General features: G+C 51.4%; 3 protein-coding genes across 4 annotated transcripts; 2 read left to right on the forward strand and 1 right to left on the reverse strand.

The window, feature by feature from the left end:
• The first annotated feature begins 2,760 nt into the window (after window positions 1-2,760).
• On the forward strand, window positions 2,761-14,529 carry MADCAM1 (mucosal vascular addressin cell adhesion molecule 1). 2 transcript variants are annotated; one of them, XM_050934143.1, is made up of 5 exons: window positions 2,763-3,260; window positions 6,068-6,322; window positions 7,508-7,825; window positions 9,411-10,136; window positions 10,798-14,529. In XM_050934143.1, exons 1-5 carry the CDS (start codon window positions 3,209-3,211, stop codon window positions 10,938-10,940), a joined length of 1,494 nt encoding a protein of 497 aa, XP_050790100.1. In that variant the 5' UTR covers window positions 2,763-3,208; the 3' UTR covers window positions 10,941-14,529. The 2 variants fall into 2 exon arrangements, with proteins under 2 accessions (XP_050790099.1, XP_050790100.1); XM_050934142.1 differs by having other exon boundaries at window positions 2,761-3,260; window positions 9,411-10,890.
• A 522-nt stretch (window positions 14,530-15,051) lies between these two features.
• Window positions 15,052-18,243, reverse strand: LOC127040250 (zinc finger protein 79-like). The gene is made up of 2 exons (XM_050934171.1): window positions 18,154-18,243; window positions 15,052-17,032 (listed from the first exon to the last, which is right to left on the reverse strand). Exon 2 carries the CDS (start codon window positions 17,013-17,015, stop codon window positions 16,338-16,340), a length of 678 nt encoding a protein of 225 aa, XP_050790128.1. The 5' UTR covers window positions 17,016-17,032; window positions 18,154-18,243; the 3' UTR covers window positions 15,052-16,337.
• A 457-nt stretch (window positions 18,244-18,700) lies between these two features.
• On the forward strand, window positions 18,701-21,482 carry TPGS1 (tubulin polyglutamylase complex subunit 1). The gene is made up of 2 exons (XM_050934160.1): window positions 18,701-19,055; window positions 20,020-21,482. Exons 1-2 carry the CDS (start codon window positions 18,730-18,732, stop codon window positions 20,549-20,551), a joined length of 858 nt encoding a protein of 285 aa, XP_050790117.1. The 5' UTR covers window positions 18,701-18,729; the 3' UTR covers window positions 20,552-21,482.
• Window positions 21,483-21,896: the final 414 nt, after the last annotated feature.

Raw genomic sequence — 21,896 nt, forward strand, 5'->3', positions numbered from 1 at the left:
GACTCAGGATGAAGAGCTCTCTGCAGCATTGCTCTCATTTCCTGGCTGTAAATGAAGACTTTGTTGACAGGATTACGATATCGCTGGCTGCAAATATTAAAAAATCATGAGTCTGAAACCAAAAAAATCAAGACTAGCTTAAAAAAAAAATGTTAGGGTATTTTCACGTGCCCTCTAGTTTCTGAGCCTTTAGGTCACGCTCAGGTCACATCTTCAAGCTTTTGTCCACAACCCTGAGATCTAAAAACTCAACTATTTTTTTAATGACGGTTCAGATCCTATTGTGATTCCAGGAATTGGGGCTTTCGTAAAAAGCCAAATAGTGAAAGACTTGTGATTAAACCCATGAGAGTTGGCAACCCTGGGCCAATAGATTGGCTGAAAACAGCTTCCACTTCGGAAGGTCTGTGGGACCTTTAATGTGCATCGGAATCTTGTGACCCCACCTCTGCTTCCAGTTCTGGGCCCATTTAAAACTAGAATGAGTAAAGATAGTGAAAGATAGAAAGTAGGGCACAATCATGTGTTGGCCAGGGAGGTGGACTTGATGGGACCTACCAGACCTTTGGGCTCTTGTTTCCAGCCTAAGAGGAAGAGCTATTTCTGAATCGGGCCTGTAGGCCCCTGTGCCCCCAGTCTTTTTCTGACAGAGTGAATCTTCAGGTTCGCTTCATGATTTCTGCATCTGTTGGATGGTACAGCTTCCCTACAAATAATAATCCTTCCTGTGTGCTTAGAGTTCTTCTGTAGGTCACAAAGACCCGTTAGTTATTTGATGGATGGGGCAACAAGGTCATGGAAAAGGGAATGTGATTGGCCTACGCTCACACAGCACATCCGTTAAAGAGCTGCGAATGGATCTCAGATGTCCTAGCTCCTACCCTTGTGCCCTTGTCGCAGGACCAGCCCCCATAAGAACTGTTATTTAATTCAACTCACTGCTATTCTGTGCTATTAGCTTCTCAGTCAGGATTTAGATGGATGCAAAGAGCAGAAGGGGCAGGTTTGCATTAGGGGTGTGTGTGACGGTCTGAAGGTGCCGAGAGCAGCTCTATAATTTAAGGCTGCATCAAGCAGGAACCTTTTCTCTGACCCTCACTTTTGTTTATATATAAAATCACGGCGTTGAGGGGCCTTAGGCAGTCTCAGAACCTGCTCTGTGAAACTGACAAGGAAACATTTGCTGGGAACCGGGAGGTTATTTGGAAGACTTTGCAGATCACATTCTTCCCAGTGTCTGGGAGAAGCTGGTACAAGTTAACTGTAGAGAACATAGAAAGGGTAGCTGTGTAAACTCCCACTGACTGAGCTGCTCTTTACCTTCCAGCTTTAACCCTTGCTGTGCCACAGGACTCAAACCCCATCTTGTTACTGGCAGATGCTTTTTGAATGCCACTTAAAATGCACGCTCCCTTCTTGTCAAGAGTTACGGCATGGCCTTGGACTTCTTCCCAGGCATATGTGGCTTTCCTTCCCTTCCTGGCCAATACCCGTTCTCTGAAGCCCCCCCGATTTCACTCGTTTCACTAGTCCTCCTCACTTGGTGAGAAATTCAGTGCCCAGTGAAGGCCATGGCAAAACCGCTATTGACTTCAGTGGGGGCAGGATTCCCTCCCTGGGCTCTCCCTTCCATCTCTTTATTGAGGGGATAGGATTGGCTGGGGGAGATTCTGGGTCTTCCTTCCTTATGTTGCTGAGAATTAATTGGAAACTTGAAAAGCAGCCAGTCTGTTTCCTGCTGTCCCCTGGCGCTCCTGGAACAAGGGGGTGCAGCATGTCTGACTGCTTGCTTCTGAGTCCTTGGAGAATCTCTCCCCAGACACATCACCTGAGCTGATAATGCCCTGTGTTCAATAGCTCAGAACTGGGAGCAACTGTGGACATGGCTTCCAGATATTGAGACAAAGGGGTTTCATCCTCCAGGGTCTTGGGTTGAATTCCTACATCCTGCCTCTCCAAACGCTTCCTGCAGAAGGATCTTGTGGGTGACCCACTATCCCCTATTTTAAGGGATCACCCCATAATCCACCAATTTGTAATGAGCTGGACGTGTTCTCTACTATCTGTTTTATGCAGCACTGATGTATTCTTCCCCAGAGGTAACTGCATTTCAGGGCTGGGCAAAGCAATTTGTGGGTGTACAGTCTAACCCGTTTATGAGCGCCCATGGCTCTTTGGGTGGCTGGGTTTCTATAAATGTCTGATGATTATTATTATTTATTGATTATAGGTACACCTCAGTGTCTGTGAAGTCATGAGGATCCCAGTGCTCTTGGGAAATTGAAGTAGGTGGGGGAAAGGGGACTGCTCTTTGGACTCACAAGCATGTCAGATCAGAGAGTTTATTGAAAATTCTGAGGGCTTTTCATCTATGGATCACAAAGGGCTTTACCATTGTCCCCATTTTACAGATGCAGAAACTGAGGCACAGTGAGGGGACGTGACTCACCTGTGGTCACTGGCAAAGCAGGGCTTAGGCCTTAGGTCTCCTGACTCCCAGTGCAGTGCCCCATCCACTGCATGGCCAGGATTTTCATCCCCTCAGTGTATGCCCATGCGTCTGTATGCAGGGGTGTAAATGGCTGTGTGGCAGGAGGGGGTGGAAGAGAGCATATAGGACTGTGTGTTAGGGAGTGGGGTGAAACATGTCTAGGCATCTACTCGGTGTATCGAATGGGGAGGGGAGTAACACAGTTCTGTAGAATGGGAGGGGTGGGTGGCACATATGGGGTTCAGTGGCAGGTTTTGTATAGAGATGTTGATAGGGTCTGGGTGCTTATTTGGGAGAGACGAGGCATGTTCCCATGTCCTGTAATTCACCCATCCAATCCAGGCAGTTCGCATTTGTTTCCCTGTAGGAGGCAGTTGTGATTTTGGGGGTGTCTATGCAGAACAGAATCCTTAGCGTGTGGAGCCAGGTAGTCTGAGGTTAAAGCCATTTACCACAAGGCTAAAATTCCCCGGGCTGGAAATTCCCAGCTGACCAGCAGGGTCAAGAGCCTATTATCTGGGCTGGTGCTTACTGTCAGCGGGCGGTTCCTATTTAAGACTTTAAAGAGGTGCGTGAGGATGGGACTTCTAGGCAGAAAGAGATCCGCCCCAGGCAGAGTCCATCCAGCTGGCTGGTGGGAAAGAAACAGCTGCCTGCAGATCCCTGTCACAGAGAAGAGATTAGCTGGAGTGAAAACATTTCCCTGTAGCCACAGCAATGGAGCCAACTCTTCTCCTCTTGCTCCTCAGCCTTGGCTGGACTTGCAGCGGTAAGTTCCCTGGAGACCACAGCAGATCAGAGGTTCTCTCTGGGCTGGAGGGATTGGGGGTTCCCTGCCTCGTGAAGGACTGAGCTATTCTTTTCAGCTATTTCTCCATGCTGGTCCTGGGTGCTGTTCTGAAGTTTTCCCTGTTTGCGGTTCACTACACAACTGCTTTGCCGATGGCATCCCCTGCAGCTCTGCTGCCTGGTGTGTCGGCGTGAGCAGCTGCGGCTCTGTCCAGATGTGATCTGTGTGTCAAGGGCTCCCAGCGATGCTCTGTGCCCAGTTTGGATTGGCTGTGCTAGCCTCGGGGTGCTCAGGAGGGGACTGTTAACAGAGCTGTCTCCATCCTTGGGTACACATGGGTCTGCATTTTGTTCTGTGGTTATACAGTGCCTGGCACAGTGGCTCCTGGTTTGTGACCAGGGTCCTGGGCACTCCAGTAATATAACCAATAATCCCACTTTCTTTCTGACGCCCCCTCTCCGCGAACCTCCACTGCGCACGGATCTTTGAGCTTGGAGAAAAATAAATCAGCAACTTAAACATTGTTAAAACTGATTCCAAAAGAGAGGGAAAAAACACATCACTTGTCCCCCGGACTTTGGCTCCGTCTTGAATGAAATGAATAGGGTTATAGAACGGTGACACATCTGAATCTCAGAGAACATTTAGTTTAGCTCTTAGAACAATACAAATCACTCAGAGCCTAATTTTTACATCCGCGGATGAATATTGGCCCATAGACAGGTCTACGCAGCATCAGTGACATGAGATGTGAGCATACTGGGCTGCTAAGCGCTCTCGAAAAGAAACACTCTCGTAACGGTGCCAACGGCTACAACAGTGTCACTGCCACATTCGGGGCTAGTGCTGGCGTACTTTTAGAAAGATGCAATGAGATGGCTCTATTGCACAGCTTTACTTTTGAGACAATCCTTCATACAAACAGCATCCCAGAGTGCTGTGGCGCAGGGGTGCTCATATTTTCATAGGGGGACCACGTAATAGACCGCTGGTCTCATGGACCCTCTTCCTTCCCATGTGCCATTGCCCACCCCGCCCCTCCCATTCACGATCACCTGTGGTCCTGCCTCCCCCCTGTTCTTCTTCATCTAGTTGGCACAGGGACACTGCACAATTACCTGCATTGAAAATGAATGTTGGGAAAGCATTTAGGAGCTGAGTACCCACCCCCTGCAACTGAAGTTGTGGGAGCTGCTGGCTCTCAGCACCTTCCATCATCATGCCCTTAGGGGTATTTTAGCTGACTTGTGATGCCCTCTAGCAGCTGGAAATCAGACCCACGTAACCAGCTGCAAGTGCTCCGCAGACACCCAGTCCTGCCCGGAAAGCAATCTGGGAACTGCCTTTGCAGAGAGTTAGTTAAAGCCGGATGCTCAGTGGCTGTAAATTGCTGTTGCTCCGTTAGCTTCAAGGAGTTGGGTCAATGTTCTCCAGCTGAGGGGCTGACCCAGACAGTACAAGAGTTGACAGCCTGCTGGGAAAAATGGGAAACGATTTTGTTTTGTTCCCTGGGCCACTCCAGTGAGTCATTAAAAAGCAAGCTGCTGCCCTCTGGGTCGTTGCACAGACACTACAGATCTTTGGGTCGTTTTCAGAACAGCCAAGGTTTGTCCTTTGTCAAAATTTCCGCCCTGTTTGCTGCGCACCCCAGAGGTGGCTGCATTTCAGCAGTGGTGTGGGCAGGGCACCTTAACATGAAAGTCTCTAGTGAGATGTACAGATTCAATCCAAGTCACTCATGGTTTACCTCTGCATTCTCTCCTTTAACGTTTGCAGTGGTTTTGTAACAAAAAACAGTTTAAATGCATATGTCATTTTCTTGCTTGGGCAAACCAAAGCTAAAATATTCTGGATTTAATTAAAATCAAGTATTTAGTGCTTTGTCTTTAAACACAGTAACCAGAGTGTGGGATTTGTATGCTTTACGTCTGATTGGCAGCCTGGTTCCCAGGAGAGCAGCAGCAGCAAGGGGTTAACCGGTGGAGGATGACGGGTGTTCAGGCTTATTTTTTTGAATAACCACTTGTAAAATCTTTGTGGAAAGTAGAGACTCAGATGAAGTTAAACCCAGGCTGTGTTACAGGGAGAATCTCATCCCATGGAAACATCTGCAGTTAAATAACATTCCTTCCACTGTAGCGGCATCTTTCCTCCCTGAGGGATCCTGGGGATCAGCACTGAAATGCTGCCACCTCTGAGGTGGAAGAAACCTGCCACTGCATTGCATGACAGTTGTGGGGAGGGGGAATCAGAGCCAACAACCCAGGAACAAACACTTGCTCTTCTGGAAAGTCTGAGGGAATGTTTGAATGCAGTTTTGTTTTTGAGGTCACGGTGCAAAGAGGGGAAGTTTGAGGGGAAGTGGAGTGAAAGCGAGAAATCCTGCCTCTTTTTGCCATGATCTTCAAATTACCCTTAACTTCACCAGGGCCAGAATTTCACCTATGTTACATCTGCAGTGTTACTGACCCCTCCCATTTTATTGCAAGTCATGTGATTGGTGTTTTTTTAAAAAGCCCCAGCTCCAGGAGTCCTGTGATTATGGGAGCATCTCAGCTTTAAAAACAAAACAAAAACAGTTGCTAGCCCTCTTGATTGTGGAGGTGATCTGAGTGCACCTTAGCGGTTCAGAAACCAGAGCACTGAACCCAAAATCTCACCATGTCCGTGCTGCCCTTTCCACTGGGAACAGCTGCCTAAGCTAATGCTGGATATTCACTGCTCTTCTCTGAATGACTCTTGTTTTCTCCACTTGCTGCTTTTCCCCTTCCCTCCACTCCACCCAGGCCAGCTGACGGTGCTGCCCCAGGAGCCGCTCGTCCAGATTGGAGGATCCATTCAGTTGAACTGCTCCTTGGACTGTCCGGATGGGAAGCCCCAGTGGAAGGGGCTGGACACCAACCTAGGGAACATCATCTCCACCCCCACCTATAGCCTCCTGCTCGTCACCAATGCTGCCGTAGCCATGGAGGGCATGAAGTTCTGCATGGGGAACTGCCAAGGGAAGTCCCACCAGGGGTCGACCAACCTGCAGGTGTACTGTAAGTGCCCTGGGTTGATGCAGTTACCCCCCAGCTGCAGGACGGTCTAGACTCCAAACACATTGTAGCCCAAAGGGGGGACAGTCAGATTGAAACCTAGAGGTTTTACCGTCACATTGGCCTGGTGTTTTTCTAACCCAGGCAAACAGGAGGGACTGACCGACCGTGCTGGGGAACCAGCCAAGCCGACCCTGCACAAAAAGTGCTGCCAAATCACAAAGACTTCAGAATGAAAGAAAATCACTTCCCCGCTCGTCCCTTTCAGTTAGTGTTGCCTCCGGAGCCACTCGCAACAAACCTCAGATAACGGGCACTTGACTGTGTCCATTTGGGGGCCTGATCCTATATCAGCTGCAATCTTCCACCCTCCCCGCTTCACAGAATCCAGCTAACCTTGGAACTGCCCAATGGTCCATCCTGACACTGACCAAGGCAGAATGTTTAGAGGAAGGTATCAAGCCTTCGTATGCCATCCTGTACCGTAGGATTCTTCCTGGCTCAGCTGATGATCAGTTTATGTCCAGAAGCATGAGGATTGATCACTAAAATGCAGTCCCTTCTGGGGTGGAGGATGGCCACAAACCAGGGCAAGAGAGCAGTTAAGATCAGAAGGCCTGGTTCTCAGAGGTGAGGGGCACCTGCAGCACCACTGGAAGCAATGGGAGCGGCTGGTACCCAGCCCCTCTGAACATCGGGCCCTGGGGTTTAAGGGCTGACTTGCAAGGCTCTCTCCAATGCCTGGACTCCCCCCGGCAGACATGGCCATGGGAATGGCCATGATAAGTCAGCCAGGAATGTAGTTTTGTGGCTTCTAGAGTGGATCAGAAATTGGCCACTGTTCCCAGGAGTGATCTCAGTGATGAATCCTTAGGGGAAGAGGGCAAGAACTGATTGCATCCCACTGACTCCCCTCTGCATGGAGGCTCTGCAGATGCCACAACTGACAGGACGTGCACTTCACACCTGAAAGTGGGTGGGAGCCTCAGAAGGGGCAAGTGACTTAGAAGCACAAATCCTGCAGATTTTCAAAGGGACTTTGTGTATCTAACTCTCATAGGTGCTTTTGAAAATCCCACCTAATGTCTCCGTTGGCCACTCCCGGCCCTGATCTCCTGGGCACCCTGTCCCATAGTAGGTGATGTAGCTAGGAAGCCTGCCGTTCCTCATGTGCCATTCATTTTTCAGCTCTTCCAGACACCTTGCAGCTGGAAACCCAGCCAAAGGAGCTGGTGGCTGGTCAGCCAGCCCATCTCCACTGCTCTATTAGCAAGGTGTACCCACCCGGCTCCTTGACTCTGAGCTGGTATCGGGGGGACCAGAGACTGGAGAGCCCAGACCCTGAAGAAGCGCCTGATGACGAGGAGCTGTTCAGTTATGACTCTGAGCTGGAGGTCCCAGGGGAGAAGGTGACGGAGAGCATGGAGTTCAGGTGTGAGGTGGAGCTGCTGCTGCCCTCAGACAAGAGTTTCCACCGGGCCACAGCAGTGACTGTGAGCAGAAAAGGTAAGTCTTGGAGAGCCGAGCTAGGAATCTTAGCACGGTGGGTGTGCAAATTCTCCTGCCAAAGCCATTTCCGCATGTCGCTTGCAATACTTGTCTGCCGGGGGTGAAAACATCTCCTGCTTCCAGGCTGCTAATATGAACTCTGTGTGGTCTGTAATTCCCTATGCAGCATGGGAACCAGGGTAACATCAAGCTGAATGGGCCTCAATCCACCCACCTGGGGACCTTTTGCTAAACCCTTCCAGCTCTCCAGGAGAGATGCAGCTTCCTCTCAGCTCCTGGCACCTCCCCTGTGCCCCACCAGATCTCCTTGATTCATGCTGTTATCCCACCCCATGCATCCTTCCTCCTAGCCCCAGATACTCTTCTCCTGAGTCCTCTTGCTAGCCCATGCTGTGAAGTTACGGATCAAGGGAAGGCCCTGTGTGTGCTTGTCCTCTTCTCTGTCTAGGGCCCTAATCCCAAGGATCCTGCCTCAGCCCACACACAGCTGGCATGAAAGGTGCCTGTGCAGGGTCTGTTGCGTATACGAAGGTGTCAGGGTTCCTCCCCCACTCTGAACTTTAGGGTACAGATGTGGGGACCTGCATGGACACTTCTAAGCTTAATTACTAGCTTAGATCTGGCAACACTGCCACCATCCAGAAATTTCAGTGTCTGGAACACTTCCTGTCCCCCCAAAACCTTCCCCTCCCTGGGCAGCCTTGAGAGGGTTTTTCACCAAGTTCCTGGTGAACACCGATCCAACCCCTTGGATCTTAACACAAGGAGAATTTAACCATCCCCCCTCCTTTCCCCCACCAATTCCTGGTGAGTCCAGACCCAATCCCCTTGGATCTTAACACAAGGAAAAATCAATCAGGTTCTTAAAAAGAAAGCTTTTAATTAAAGAAAGAAAGGTAAAAATCATCTCTGTAAAATCAGAATGGAAAATACTTTACAGGGTAATCAGATTCATATAGCCCAGAGGAACCCTCGCTAGCCTTAGGTTCAAAGTTACAGCAAACAGAGGTAAAATCCTCTCAGCAAAAAGGAACATTTACAAGTTGAGAAAACAAAAATAAGACTAACATGCCTTGCCTGGCTAATTACTTACAAGTTTGAAACATGAGAGACTGATTCAGAAAGAGCCTGGATGTACGTCTGGTACCTCTTAGTCCCAAGAGTGAACAACCCCCAAAACAAAGAGCACAAACAAAAGCCTTCCCCCCAACAAGATTTGCAAGTATCTCCTCCCTTTATTGGTCCTCTGGTCAGGTGTCAGCCAGGTTTACTGAGCTTCTTAACCCTTTACAGGTAAAAGAGGCATTAACCCTTAACTATCTGTTTATGACAGAAGGGGAGAGCAAAGCAGGGGATAGGGTGTGAGGTTTCTGACACAGCCATATCTCTGGAGCTGGGTTCAGAGGGGTGGAGAGAGCCAGCAACCACTTCAATCCCCTCCCAGGGGATGGAGGATCATTCGGTGACAGCCGTGGTCAGAGGGCCACCTACCTGGCTTGCATGGACCCAGCTCCTTAAGGACAAGGGCACGGAGTATGTGTAACGAAGCGTCAAGAGACTAATCAAAATCTTCTGTTTACAGCTGTAGCAGAGCAGCCCACAACTGAGTCAGTTTCTGGCCAAGAGAATCCCAGAACTGAGTCTCCGGCTACTACAGAGAACCCCCCTGCTACTGACTGCAGCCCCACAACTGGGCTTGGGGCTACTACAGAGAGCCCCACCACAGAACTGACTTCTGCAGAGACCCCCACCACAGAGTTCATTGTCACATCTCACAAGTCCAGTGCCAAAGCCACCTCTGTTCCCTGGCTGGTGACCACAGAGACCCTCGCCACCGAGTCCAGGGCTGCCTCACAGCACCCCAGTGCAGGCACAGCCACAACAGACTGGAGTCCCAGCAGCGGCTTGAGTTCTGCTATAGAGAACCCCACCACAGGGGATGTGGCTAGCACAGAGAACCCCACCACAGGAGATGTGGCTAGCACAGAGAACTCTCTCACCAAGAAAGCTACTAGTGTCCAGAGCCCCAGAACAGAGTCTGTCTGCAACCTGCAGATCAGGCCTGTCCCTTCTAAAGGGACCACCGGGGAAGCCCTGAAGATCATATGCGAGGCAGAGTGCGGTGAGGATATTACCATCAGGTGGCTGAAAACCCCTGTGGAACTCTCTCAGTATCAGGAGGAGGCGTCCAAGAGCAAATCCATCCTGACGGTTGACCATGTAGATCTCAACCACCAAGGGATCTATGAGTGCGTCATGCTGAGTAGGAGACTCCAGGTGGCAAGCCTCCACATCGCTGTGTCTGCTGGTGAGTGGCTGCCAAGGGCTTTGCATTCAGGAGTGGTTGGTCGCTGTGGGGAGGTGCAAGCCAGCCCAGGGAGGAGAGGGCATCCCAGTGATCGTGTTTGTTTCCTTCCCCAATCTGTACTCCCACAGGTAACAACAGAACAGAAAACTACAGCTTATGCTCAGCATAACCCTCCGCCCAAAACCATGGGATGGGGAGAGGCAGAGTGCCTGTGTTCAAGGGCCAAGCATCACATATAGGTCTTAGCCACACACTTTTCTTGGTTGTTGAACGCTACAGTGAATAACGGTTGGGGAAGGTTGCTGGGCTGACAGCCGTGAAATTCCATCCACAGGAACCAGTACAACACGGGCAGCAGCAGTGCAAGCTTCCCTGCCCATGTGCCTTAACCTGGGGCTGGAGGGATCAATCTCTAGGCAGGAGCCTGTTGTTAGCCTGTACAGCCCGTTAAATCCTCTCTGCTGAGGCTGCTGATCAGTCCCACTGGCCCTGGGGGGCCGTGTGATGTGAAGATGCAGCTGTTGGTGGCTGGCTGGTGTTAAAGGACGCCTAAGACACACCGGGACCCAGGCTGGGATGTTTATACTTGTTGATTGTTGAGCCCGAGCCATGCTAAGGGCTCAGCCACACCAACTGACAATTTCTCGTCTCTTCTTTGCAGCTACCTTCAGCACCGACTCTGCCATTGCGATCGGGACGGCAAGCTCCCTCCTGGGCCTGATCGTCACAGCGTTTGTGTCACATCGCCTGTGGAGACGACTCCACCCACCGGGCATGATGAGCCCTAAAGGGAACAGTGTTTAGGTGCCTCTGGCCCCGTCGGGACTCGTTTTGAACATTCATCCTCTTTCCACTGACGAGCTTGCCCGTTGTTATGGAAAGCTTGGTATTAGAGCCAGCCGGGCCCCTTGGACTGCACCTGACCAGAGACGGGAGTGGAGGAGCTGCCTGATGCTTGGGCTGCTGCTGGGAGAGCTGGGTAAATGGTCAAGCTGGAAACTGCCCAGCAGAGCTGAGCAGACCTTTGGGGTGACCAGTCTCTTTCCTTTCCTCCACTTCACTCCTTGGCATCATGGTTTCCACTGGTTTCAAGTGCAATGGGAGCATTTTGCTCCAAAGTCCAGGCAAGTGCTGAGACTTAGCTCCTACAGACACACCTGTGGGACTCAGACAAGAGCTTCCCCAAGGAGATGAACAGGTCACAGGTGCCAGGGTACAGCAGTTTCTAAAACAGACCAATGGATTTTCCCTTCACAGTATATTGAAAACTCTCTCCTTGCTTGAGGCTTCCAGCTGAGGGGATGCCAGTAATATTTCCTGTCGGATTGGTTTGAAATCCCTGATCCTTTCTGGATTTGCTACATTTGTTTTCGCGGTGGCTTCTTATTTCAAAACTCTCTAAGGTCAGTTGTTCCTGTTTTTGTTCCCAAGTATGTTGGGTATTTCCAGTGGGGGTGGGGAAGAGAAGATGGGGGGTGGGGGGGAATTCCAGGTGCATTGAAGATTGGCTAGGGAGGGACAAGGTGAGACTATGCTCAGCCATAGCCCCTTGGAACTGAGTGGAGACTTTAAGCAAATGCACCACAGCGACGAACTATCAGTGAGATGCTCTGTACTGCTCATACAGCTCCATCTCCAGGCCCTGGGTTTCTCTGCACTACTCTGAGACAGGGCTGCAACCACTTCTGGAGAGGACTGTGGGGCAGCTGCCTGGTTTCCTTCCACGCCAAGACCGTACATGCACCAGCCCCGTCTCAGGGATGGGATGGAAACTGAAGTCAGTTCATCTCTGTATTTAAAATATCCTAAAAAACCCCTCCCAACTGCTGTAATCTGTCAAAACAGGCTGCTTGTAAATAACCTGTATTGAATGTTGAGAACGCAGTAGACCTGCAGGGTATATCGAGAACTGCTGCTCTAATAAAGATCTGGTTTGACATATTCCTGCTAGTGGTTTCCTTGGCAAGTATCGCTTCTCTGTACCCTGGCCCTACGGTTTGCCTGCAGCAGCAGGGCCATGAGTATGCTTGTATTCCACACAGAAGGCAGATGGGGGCAGGGAGAGCACCTAGCTTCTTGCAAAATAGCCCCACTGAGTGGGCATTTTGACTTCAGCCAGGTATAATGGGCGCCATCAGAATTCACAAGAGGCACTGAATTGCAACTTGCTGATTAGACGCTGACATGAGGGCTCTAAAACAGAATACCTGGTTCTTGTACCTGAAGCAGAGGGATGCCTCCCTTGATCCTAGAGAGAGATGGGAATCCCAGAAATACCTTACTGAGAAAAACTAGCTCTCCCTGAATCCAAAAACCAGACCTACACCATCTGTGCTTCACACACTCCCGGCCTCAACCCCCTCAGCCGTTGGTCTCAGTTCCTTATGACACAGCAGCACGTCTCTACACTAGTTCACATGTAACCATCTCAGCAAGGAAATCCCCACAGCTGGTATCTGGGCTGCCATTTATGGCCCCTGGGGAAACTTCCCAGAGCAAACGCCGCTGTTCTGAACTTGGGATCCTGCTTCCCGAGCTCAAGCCTTGTCAGGGCAGGGAAGCAATGCCACCTTCAGCAAGGGCAGAGATAAAGGAGCAATCAGAAACCAGCCCAGCGAGTCCTAAATCAGTCAACAGATGCTTTAGCAAAGCACCTTCCTCCTCCTGCCTGGCAGGGTGGAACAGCCCTGGGCCTAGCAGGGTCAGTACTGCCACATTCATACTCCCGCAGGCGGCCTAGCGTTTGTGCTCAGCTGGGGAAGACTGTGGCCAAAGCAGCTGCCAAGCAAGCTGAGTCTGGCCTTGTCCCTGCAGGGAAAGCTGTGGTGGTGTATGAAGCCCAGTTGGTCACCTTGGGGAAGCAGGGAGAGCACAGAAAGCCCAGCGGGGTCATTGGCCAGGGCAAAGCTGGTCATTTCTCCTTGCAGCTGCAGCACTCACAGCTTTCATTCTCCAGCTACCTGCCACACATCTGGCGGCTGGGGCCAGGACTGCAGAAAGGGGCCATAGACGGAGCCAGAACAGAAAGCTGCCCCCCCCCCCCACTCCCCCGGCGCGTGCACATGCACGCCAGGAGCTAGCTGCAGGTTGGGGACACCAGAGAAAGGGACAAGATCCCTTTGCAAAGAACTTGGCTACAGCCCATCTCAGTGAAAGTTCCCTGTAGGGTAGGAAAAGTGATAGCTTGGGCCTTGCGTGTCTGGAATTAAGTACGCAATTCCTGCCTGTTCCTTGTGCAGAGAAACTCCTCTTTGGACCTAGCGCTCAGAAAGCTCTCATTGCTCTGCAGCAATTTCTGTGTGTGTGTCGTCAGATGTCCACTCTCTGACCTCCCCGCTCCACTGAACAAATACCAGACTCAGCACTGCTCAGGAACCTGCCACCTGCAGCAACCACACACCTACATTTAAAGAAAAGGAGACCTCCTGCATATCCAGCTGGAAGGGGGTATTCATGCAGCAGAATAGTTATCCCTGTTGAAATGAAAGCTAGAATACTGGGGTTAACAAAGGCCTCACAGCTTGTGTACTCAACAACCAGAGTGGGTGCAGTTAAAAAAAACATCCCTAGCGATCTGTAGTCCCTCTGATTGTGAGCCATAGCAGAGCAGTGCACTCCAATGCTGCAGTGGGGTACGGGGGAGGGGGCAGTGGTCTTGCCTCCTAAAATCAGCACCAGTTCCTGCGTGTTACCTAAAGGTCTCTCCTCCAAACACTGACCTGGCCCAGGCCTGCGTTGCATGACAGCAGATGAAGTCCTAGCTAAGGTGGAAAGACTGCAGGCTGCTGCCATGCTCCCAGTTATTAGCAGCCAAGGTTTGTTGCTTGGAGTTCAGAATGCACAAGCAAAAAAACCCCAAACTTTATTTAAAAAGGAAACACAAAGCCCTGCACGTACTCAAAATGCCCCTCCTCCGGCACCTGCAGAAAACACTGTTTTAAAGCCACAACCAAGGGTAGCCTCATGTTTGGTAACTGGCTTCTTGTTAAACCACAGCCTGCCTACTGCAAGCACATCTCGTGGGCCACTGCCATTTACCCATTCCGCTGTCACAGAGCGGATCCAAGGGCAACATCATCCAGTTGCCAGCTGCTCCATTTAAGTTTTCTTTAGGTACGAGGAGCCTTTTGATCCCTGCCCGCTGGGAGGGAGACTGATCAGAGATGTTTGCTGTGCTGCTGTTTCAAGTGAACAGTGCTGGACAATGAAACCTTTATTCAGAGAACAGGTAGCAGGAAAGCTTCCCAGCCTCCCAACTCCACCCTCGAGACCCACTTCTCCCAGGCACAGGGCAGCTCACTCAACCCGTGGCATGTTGTGGGGCAGTCTCTGAGAGATCCATTTGGAACAGGACTATGACTATTGCACTGGTGCCCTGACCAGCTGAGCAGAAAGCCAGGATTGACAGAACACTGGCCTGTGACTGAAATGTCCCCTGCCTTCTAGGAGCCCATTGCCAGACTAAAAACTGTTCAAAGCAAAGCTACAAAATTCAGGGTTTAAAGAGGTAACACCCCATGTTTCTGCCACGATTAATGGAGGGATGGCTACACCACTGGAAGGGCAATCCAGTTGTGGCGTACGCCACTCCCATGGGGGAAATGTCCTTCCCTGACCTCAGCCCCTTTGTCTCTGCACTGATGCAATTTGGTTCAGAGCGGTGCGTTTGGTTCCAGAAGAGTGGACCATTTCCCTCCCTGGTAAAGTCCTAACTCTGGCGTCCAAATGCACATCTGTGCTTATAAGCTAGCACAGAGGGGCTGCATTGTAGCTGACCTCAGACCCCAGCATTGCTCTAGCTTTGGGTAGGAATCAAGCAATCCTTTGTCTTCCTTTGATACTTTTGTTTAAAACCCCCTTGAGCAGCCCTCATGTCCCTGACGCTCTGGGGGCAGAATGAGTTATGCTGGCCCAGTTCTGCAGAACTAACGTTATGAGCTTGTTTATTAGTGACCAGAGGAAAATACTCAAAGACTTTCAAGTTAAACCCTGTCGTTGGGCTGGAGCCCATCCCTCCTTAGGAGCTGTGCGTATTGGGGGAAAAAGAGGGACAATCTCCAGCGGTTCACATACACGCCTCCCCTCTCAAGTTTGCTCCTCAGCCCTTCTTCTGTCAGGAAGTAGAGGTCCAGCACCCGCGCCCTGGAGCATAAAGCATTAGATCAAAGATTCTTGGAGGTGGGGATCTCCTTTGCTTGCAAGGTCTGTCCATCATTGCAGAACACAGTAAAGTGGACAAGCTTAACTGAACTACAGTGGCAATCAGATTACAGTGAAAACCTCTAAGGGACATGATACAGAATTCCCCCCAGAAGGCGCTACTGCCACATTGAGGTAGATGCATGATAAAAAAACATGACATTGACAGGCTCGTGATTTAAAGCAGCCACAGGCAGTGTTTACGGGAACTGAGTGGCCACAGGAACACTCTTTCCATCAAACAGACTATGCAGCTGCTTCCTGGAAACCATTCTGTTTGGGATCTGTCTCAAGAGCGCATGGAACAATGATAATACGGATGCATCCAGTCAAAAACAAGCCACCCCCAGGAGGTGGAATGCCAGCCCTTTTTCCCTTCACCCAAACCTCAGATGCACTAGACATGATCTTAGCTCACAGAGTTCCTACAGCATTGAAACCAAGATGAGGGGGATGGGGGGCTCAACGGAGGCAGCAGAAGCAAAGACACCCGCTGCAGTTTGTAGTGTATGAAAGACCAACTGCATCCGTAGGACAGACGGCAGCATCACTTAGTGGCACTCTGCTCAGATCTGAGCTTGGAACACAGAAGATCTCTGTCCTGGATTAAATTGGCAAGTGTCACCATCCTGAAGGATCTTTAAGAAGCAGGATCACAAGGGAACCTTTGGTTAGACTGTAAACCAGAGTCCAGCCATCTGATAGCAGCTCCTGCACCAGTTCTGCTGCACCGATATCATCTGTGCACCGCCACTGCCTGCAGCTTCCCATTCAACGGGAAGCATTATAACTGGCATGGTGCTTGAGCTGCTCCAAACCCCAGTCTCCTTATCACACACACTCAAGGTTCTGCTTCCCTTCCTTAAGGCCCAGCTTCTGCACTGGGTTTCAGCACATTTCCAGCCTCCAGCAGAGTATGGGCAGACTCCGAGACTGGGGCAGCCTAAGCAAGTTACACTGATCAGAGCTGCATGGCAGCAGGACCCGGGAACTTGCCCGCTCCTAGCCATGTACCGTGCGCTGGTGCTTCAGTAGGTTGGATTTGTGGTTAAAGGACTTGGAGCAGCATTTGCAGCTGAACTGCTTCTTGTTCTGGTGAGTTCTCTTGTGCTGCAGAAAGGTGGAGAAGTGGGTGAAGCTCTTGGGACAGTGCTCGCACTTGAAAGGTTTCTCGCCTGTGTGGATGCGCTGATGCTCCTTGACCGAGGCTTCCCATTTGAACCTCTTGCTGCACTGGGAGCATTTGAAAGGCTTCTCCTCGGTGTGGATGCGGAGATGCTTGATGAGACAGGACGTTCGCTTGAAGCGCTTGGAGCACACGTCGCACTTGAAGGGCGCCTCGTCCGAATGGACCTTGCTGTGCTTGGCCAGGTCCCCGGCCAGCTTGAAGTGCTTGCCACAGGCATCGCAGCAGTGGGGCCGACTGTCCGAGTGGACCAGGCGGTGCTTAATGAGGTCAGCGCAGCGGATGAAGTTCTTCTGGCAGGTCTCACAGTGGTAGGGCCGCTCGCCTGTGTGGATGCGTTGGTGCTCCTGGAAGTTGGAGAGGTGTTTGATGTCCTTCTTGCAGATGTCACAGCGGTAGAACTCCAGGGGAACAGCGGCACGGCTGAGGAGCCGCTGTGATCGCTTCCGCTTTCTCCTGACTGGGGACTTTCGAGGGCTTTTCCCTGCTTCCATGAGGTTGGCAATCACACCTGGCAAAGCAAGGATTTAATATAACACTGTATGCGCTTGCTCTGCACTTTACAAAGCATGAAAGAAGGCAAGGTTCCCACCTTGAGCACCTTCCAGTCTAACACAGGCAACTATGGGGCCTCATTTCGGGCTGTTAGAAACTGCAGAGATCAGTGCTAGAGATTTAAAGACAGAAGCAGCTCTGAAGGAGGGCACAGGAACAGTGAGTTGGTCCAAAGGCAGGAGACATCATGAAAGAAGGGGAGGGTGGGATTAAAAAAGGAATAGCTGGGAAAGAGGATGCAGAAAACAGGGAGGAGGAGGAAATATTATTAACCACACACTGCCCTTTCTCTAGTACACCTTCCCTCTGATGACACAGAGCTAGAACATCAACAACCCAGGACTCCTGCTTCCATCACTTGCTCTACCCACTAGACAGCCTGTGACGAAATGGGAATGTGCTTAATGTTTTTTCTGAATACTGTGTGGGTGCCTCAGTTTCCCCAATGCATTTCATAAGTATCTAGGTGGCGGGATAATGGTTGCAGAGCCCTAGGCAGGTGTGATGCTGTCTGCACAGAGAATGGCCGGCACCCTGTCTCCTGATGGCTTTGGCCCCTCCTCTGCAAGGTGCTGACTAAAGGCTCTGGAGAACAAAGAGATCAGGTGGCCTCCTGGCCCGGGAAAGAGACAAAGGCCTGGGGAGGGGCTGGAGAGTCCAGTTTGGAGCTGGCTGGGGAAGCGGAGGGAGGCCCAGCACGGGGACGTACTGAGGGAGGGATCCTGTTCTCTGTACCTACAAGCTCTGCTCTGACCCTGTTCCTGGCGTCTAATAAACCTCCTGTGTCACCGGCCGGCTGGGCCTCAGGGTGAATGGCAGGAAGTGGCGGGTGCAGGGCCCGGCCTCCCCCACACTCCGGGACAGGGCTGCTGGGGGGCCACGTGGCAGGGGCAGGAGGGAGTAACCCGCCCCTCCCTCACGCGCCCCCAGCCCGCAATGATTAGCGGGATCCCGCCCCCGCCGAAGGGGGTTGAACCCGGGCCTGTTACACACACTCCCCAAACGGGGGGGGGGCAGAACCTCCTGCCCCCGCCCAGAGCACGGGGGGGTCCCCTCCCCCCACAGGACCCGCGTTACCTGCAGCCGCCAGGCCTGGAGCAGGAAGGGCACTAAAAGCTCCTCCCTCTACCTAGAGCTCAGCTACGCCCCTCGGCAGGCCCCCCCCCCCGCACCCCACTTCCTCAGTGAGGGAAGAGGTCAAAGGGCAGCGGATATAGAAACCCAGGTCAGAGGTCAGCGTCCTTAGCTACCCGTTGCTAGGCATGGGGCATTTGCCCACATTAACTATGGTAACCGAGGTGCTTCCGGGATGTGGCCGGATGTAGACACTAGGGGCCAAGGTTCACCGCAGTCCCAGGGACATAGGGCCTGAAGATACCAGGACTAAGATGGAGGCGACCACGCTTCATTGCCCACAGTAAAGATGGCAGCCCCCAATGCTTTCTCTAATTGGCTTAGACTAGAGCAAGATGGCGGCCACCAGCTTCCCTTGCCGGTTGATTGGCTGCCTAGGTGCAAGATGGCGACCAACGGTCTTCTTCACCCACTGATTGGATGACAGCGAGCAATATGGCGGACAGGCGGTTCCTTACCAAGTTATTGGAATCCCTCAGTCAAGATGGCGGCAAGGTGGCCTCACTGCCCACAATCAAGATGGCGTCCTGCGAGAAGCGGCGCTCTGCTCCTGCCCCGGCGACTGGGAGCGGGCTCGTGGAGCCGGTTCGGGCGGGATCCGGAGTCCGGGAGCTGGAGAGCGAGGCCGAGTTCCTGCTCCAATCCGGGGTGACGTCCATGGTGCGGGAGGCGCTGCTGAAGGTGCTGGAGGCGCGGCCCGAGGAGCCCGTCTCCTTCCTGGCCAGTTACTTCGAAAAGCTGGTGCTCAGCGGCCCCCACGGCGGTGCAGCCGGCGACCGGCACGGGCAGCAGCAACGCCTCGTCCGGGCCCTGTGGTACGTGCGCCTGGCCCACCATTCACACAGGTGCGGAGCGTGAGCTGGGTGACGGGGGTGCGACGCGGGACTACAACTCCCGGCCTGCCTCAAGCTAGGCCCGATAGAACGTTCTCTGGCCTGGCGAGTGGAGCATTCTGGGAGTTGTAGTTTTTGTGAGGCTGCCGCTTTGCCGGGTAAGGGCTACATGATGGGACTTGTAGTCTTCGTGGCTGTATTAATACTGGGCTTTTCCTGCCCTCTTGTTAGGTAAGGGGGTCTGCACGTGCCAGGGGAGGTAGTCCCTACAGTCTGCTGAGAGAGCAGGGCCACGGGGGTTTGCAGTGTCATTAGCCTGCTCCTCCTTGACTGTTCTGTCCTTGGTGCCACAGCCTTGCACAGCAGGTGCAGGGCAGGGGACTGTTGCTCTGCAAGTCAGGTGTGAGGGGAAAGTACCCCCAGGGCCGGCTTTAGGCCGATTCCCCTGATTCCCTAGAATCGGGCCCCGTGCCTAAGGGGGCCCCGCTCCGGGGGTCTTCGGTGGCATTTTGGTGGTGGTGGGGTCCTTCAGTGCCGCTTAATACCGAGAGCAGACCCCCTTCCCGCTAAAATGCCGCCAAAGCCCCGGACCGCTGCCAAGTATTCGAATCAGGCCCTGCGGGTCATAAAGCTGGCCCTGACTACCCCTGAGCCCAGATAAGTTTAAGTGCTATTCATCTCATCCACTCTGAGGAGTAAGCGAATCCGTGTGCCCTGCTTTGCTGTCCAGAACAGTGGATTAATGAGGATGGAGCATTGGCAGATAATGGGTGTGGGGCTCAGTGTGCAGTATAATTCATCTTGCATGGCAGGAGAATGTGTCCAGAACTGTAGATGGACTGGACTGTTGCAGGCTTCACCCAGTTGTGTTTTGGTCGCAGTTCCTTTAGCTATGGATCTGTAACTTGGAACTTCCCCCTCCCCACCAGCCCCAGCCCTGTGGGCTAACAAATTATTTGATTGTGTGTCATGGCAGGACTGCCTTTAACAACAACGTCAGCATGGCTTACGAGTGCCTGAGTGCCAGAGGCAGGAGGAAGAAGGCAGGAGTCAATGGGAGAATCTACAGTGAGTTGCTCAAAAAGATCTGCCAAGATGGGGAGGCCCCTGAAGAGGTTGTTTCTTTTTTGCTGAGGAAGATCCAATGCCGGGACCATGAGGCAGTGCCTTTTGATGTCTTCCGTTACGGGGTGCTCAGCTGCTTCGTGCTTCTTGAGTTTGTCGCCAAGGCTGATACTTTGTACAATGTACTTGATGATGGTTCTGGCGTGGCGGATAAAAGGGTTTGCCAGGCAGTCCTGGACACTCTGGAAGACGCTCTCGGAGCCAGCGACTTCTCTGTCCCCATCCATTACTTGGAGGCTGGCTCCAAGCTGGGACCAGACTATTTGGCTTTGGCCATGGACAAAGCATTGCTAGAGAGGAAGATTTGCTCTTCCATGAACAGGGAAGAGTTTCTAAAGAAAGCCACAGCCCTATTCATTGCAAAAGTAAAACCCATTGACTGATGCTCTCCAGTGGGGACAACACTTCCTGTGTTAGGGCTTCAAATGAAGCAGATTATTCTGGGGAAACATCAAATCCTGGGACTTCAGGTGGCCACAGGGGGAGCAAGGTGTGCCTGCCAGTTCTTGTCCTTGCCTGAAGAGCTCTGGATCTACTTGACTAGAGAATGCTTGTCTTAAATTTCCTATTCACCTCCTAACTCCATCCTGAACACCTTAAATTCCAGCCACCTGAAGCATTTCATCTGCTGGCTTATATATCCACAACTGAGAACCTCCCTTTTAAAAATGTTTTATTTCCAATAGCTATTGTAAACCTCTGCTTATAGCTTGGGGAACATCCAGGGAAACCCAGGAATTCCAGGGCATTGCTAGAAACTAAAAATGAGCCATTGTGGCCTGAGCACAGGACTTGGAGTTAGGGACTTCTGAGCTGTGGTCCTGCTCTGCCACTGATATATTTTGTAACTTTGGGCAAGTCACTTAGGTTTGTTTTCCTGTCTATAAAATGGAGGTAAGACCTTCAGAGGATTGTGCTGAGGCATAACAGGTAAATGCAGCACTTGGAGGATTTAAAGTGCTATTTCAGTGTTATTAATTAAGTGATGTCATTTTGTTAAATAGGTAAGATGATGAATATCTGGCAAGAAATGAGAATTCATCAAAAGCAGAGATCATACGTGACTGGTAATCTGTAAAGCAAAACTGTGGTATATTAAAGATTTGCTAGTAAGTTTGGAATTTAAACACCTGATAATGAAGCAAAAACAGGATACATTCTAATTCCCTTCTGGGCTAATACACCTTGCTATGTTTACTTCAACTGGCGATGCTGGTTGGACCATACCTTATTTATTTGTGCGTTTAGATCTATGATTATTCATGCAATGCAATGATTTATTTGTTAGAGGACATTAAACTGTTTAAACTTTTAGTTTGGCTGTAAACATCTTTCTTAATTGCATGGTAGCCTTTACTGTCAGCAACGCTGCATTTTATAGTCCGCTTTCTGTGAGGATTTCAAAGCATTGGCAGCCCTCTGTGACTTTAAGAAATGTCCCCATTTTGTAGAAAGGGGCAGCAAGGGGAGAAATAGAGGCCTCTTTTCAAAGTCTCCTCCTCTAATTTTACGTGCTCAGTGTTTAGCATCTAGGGCTCAGGGGGGCTGGAACATTTTTTATAGTGGGGGGGGGGGGTGAGAGCCATTGAACCAAACCGTAAAGCCTGTATATAATGGAAACCACTTCAAGCCAGGGGGTAAGGCAGTACCCCCAGCAGCCTTGGTTCCAGTACCTATGCTAGGGCTTCATTTTTTTTCAGAGATGCTAAGCACCCACAATGCTAACAG

Source organism: Gopherus flavomarginatus, chromosome 24 (assembly GCF_025201925.1).
Source record: "Gopherus flavomarginatus isolate rGopFla2 chromosome 24, rGopFla2.mat.asm, whole genome shotgun sequence".
Taxonomy (NCBI): domain Eukaryota; kingdom Metazoa; phylum Chordata; order Testudines; family Testudinidae; genus Gopherus; species Gopherus flavomarginatus.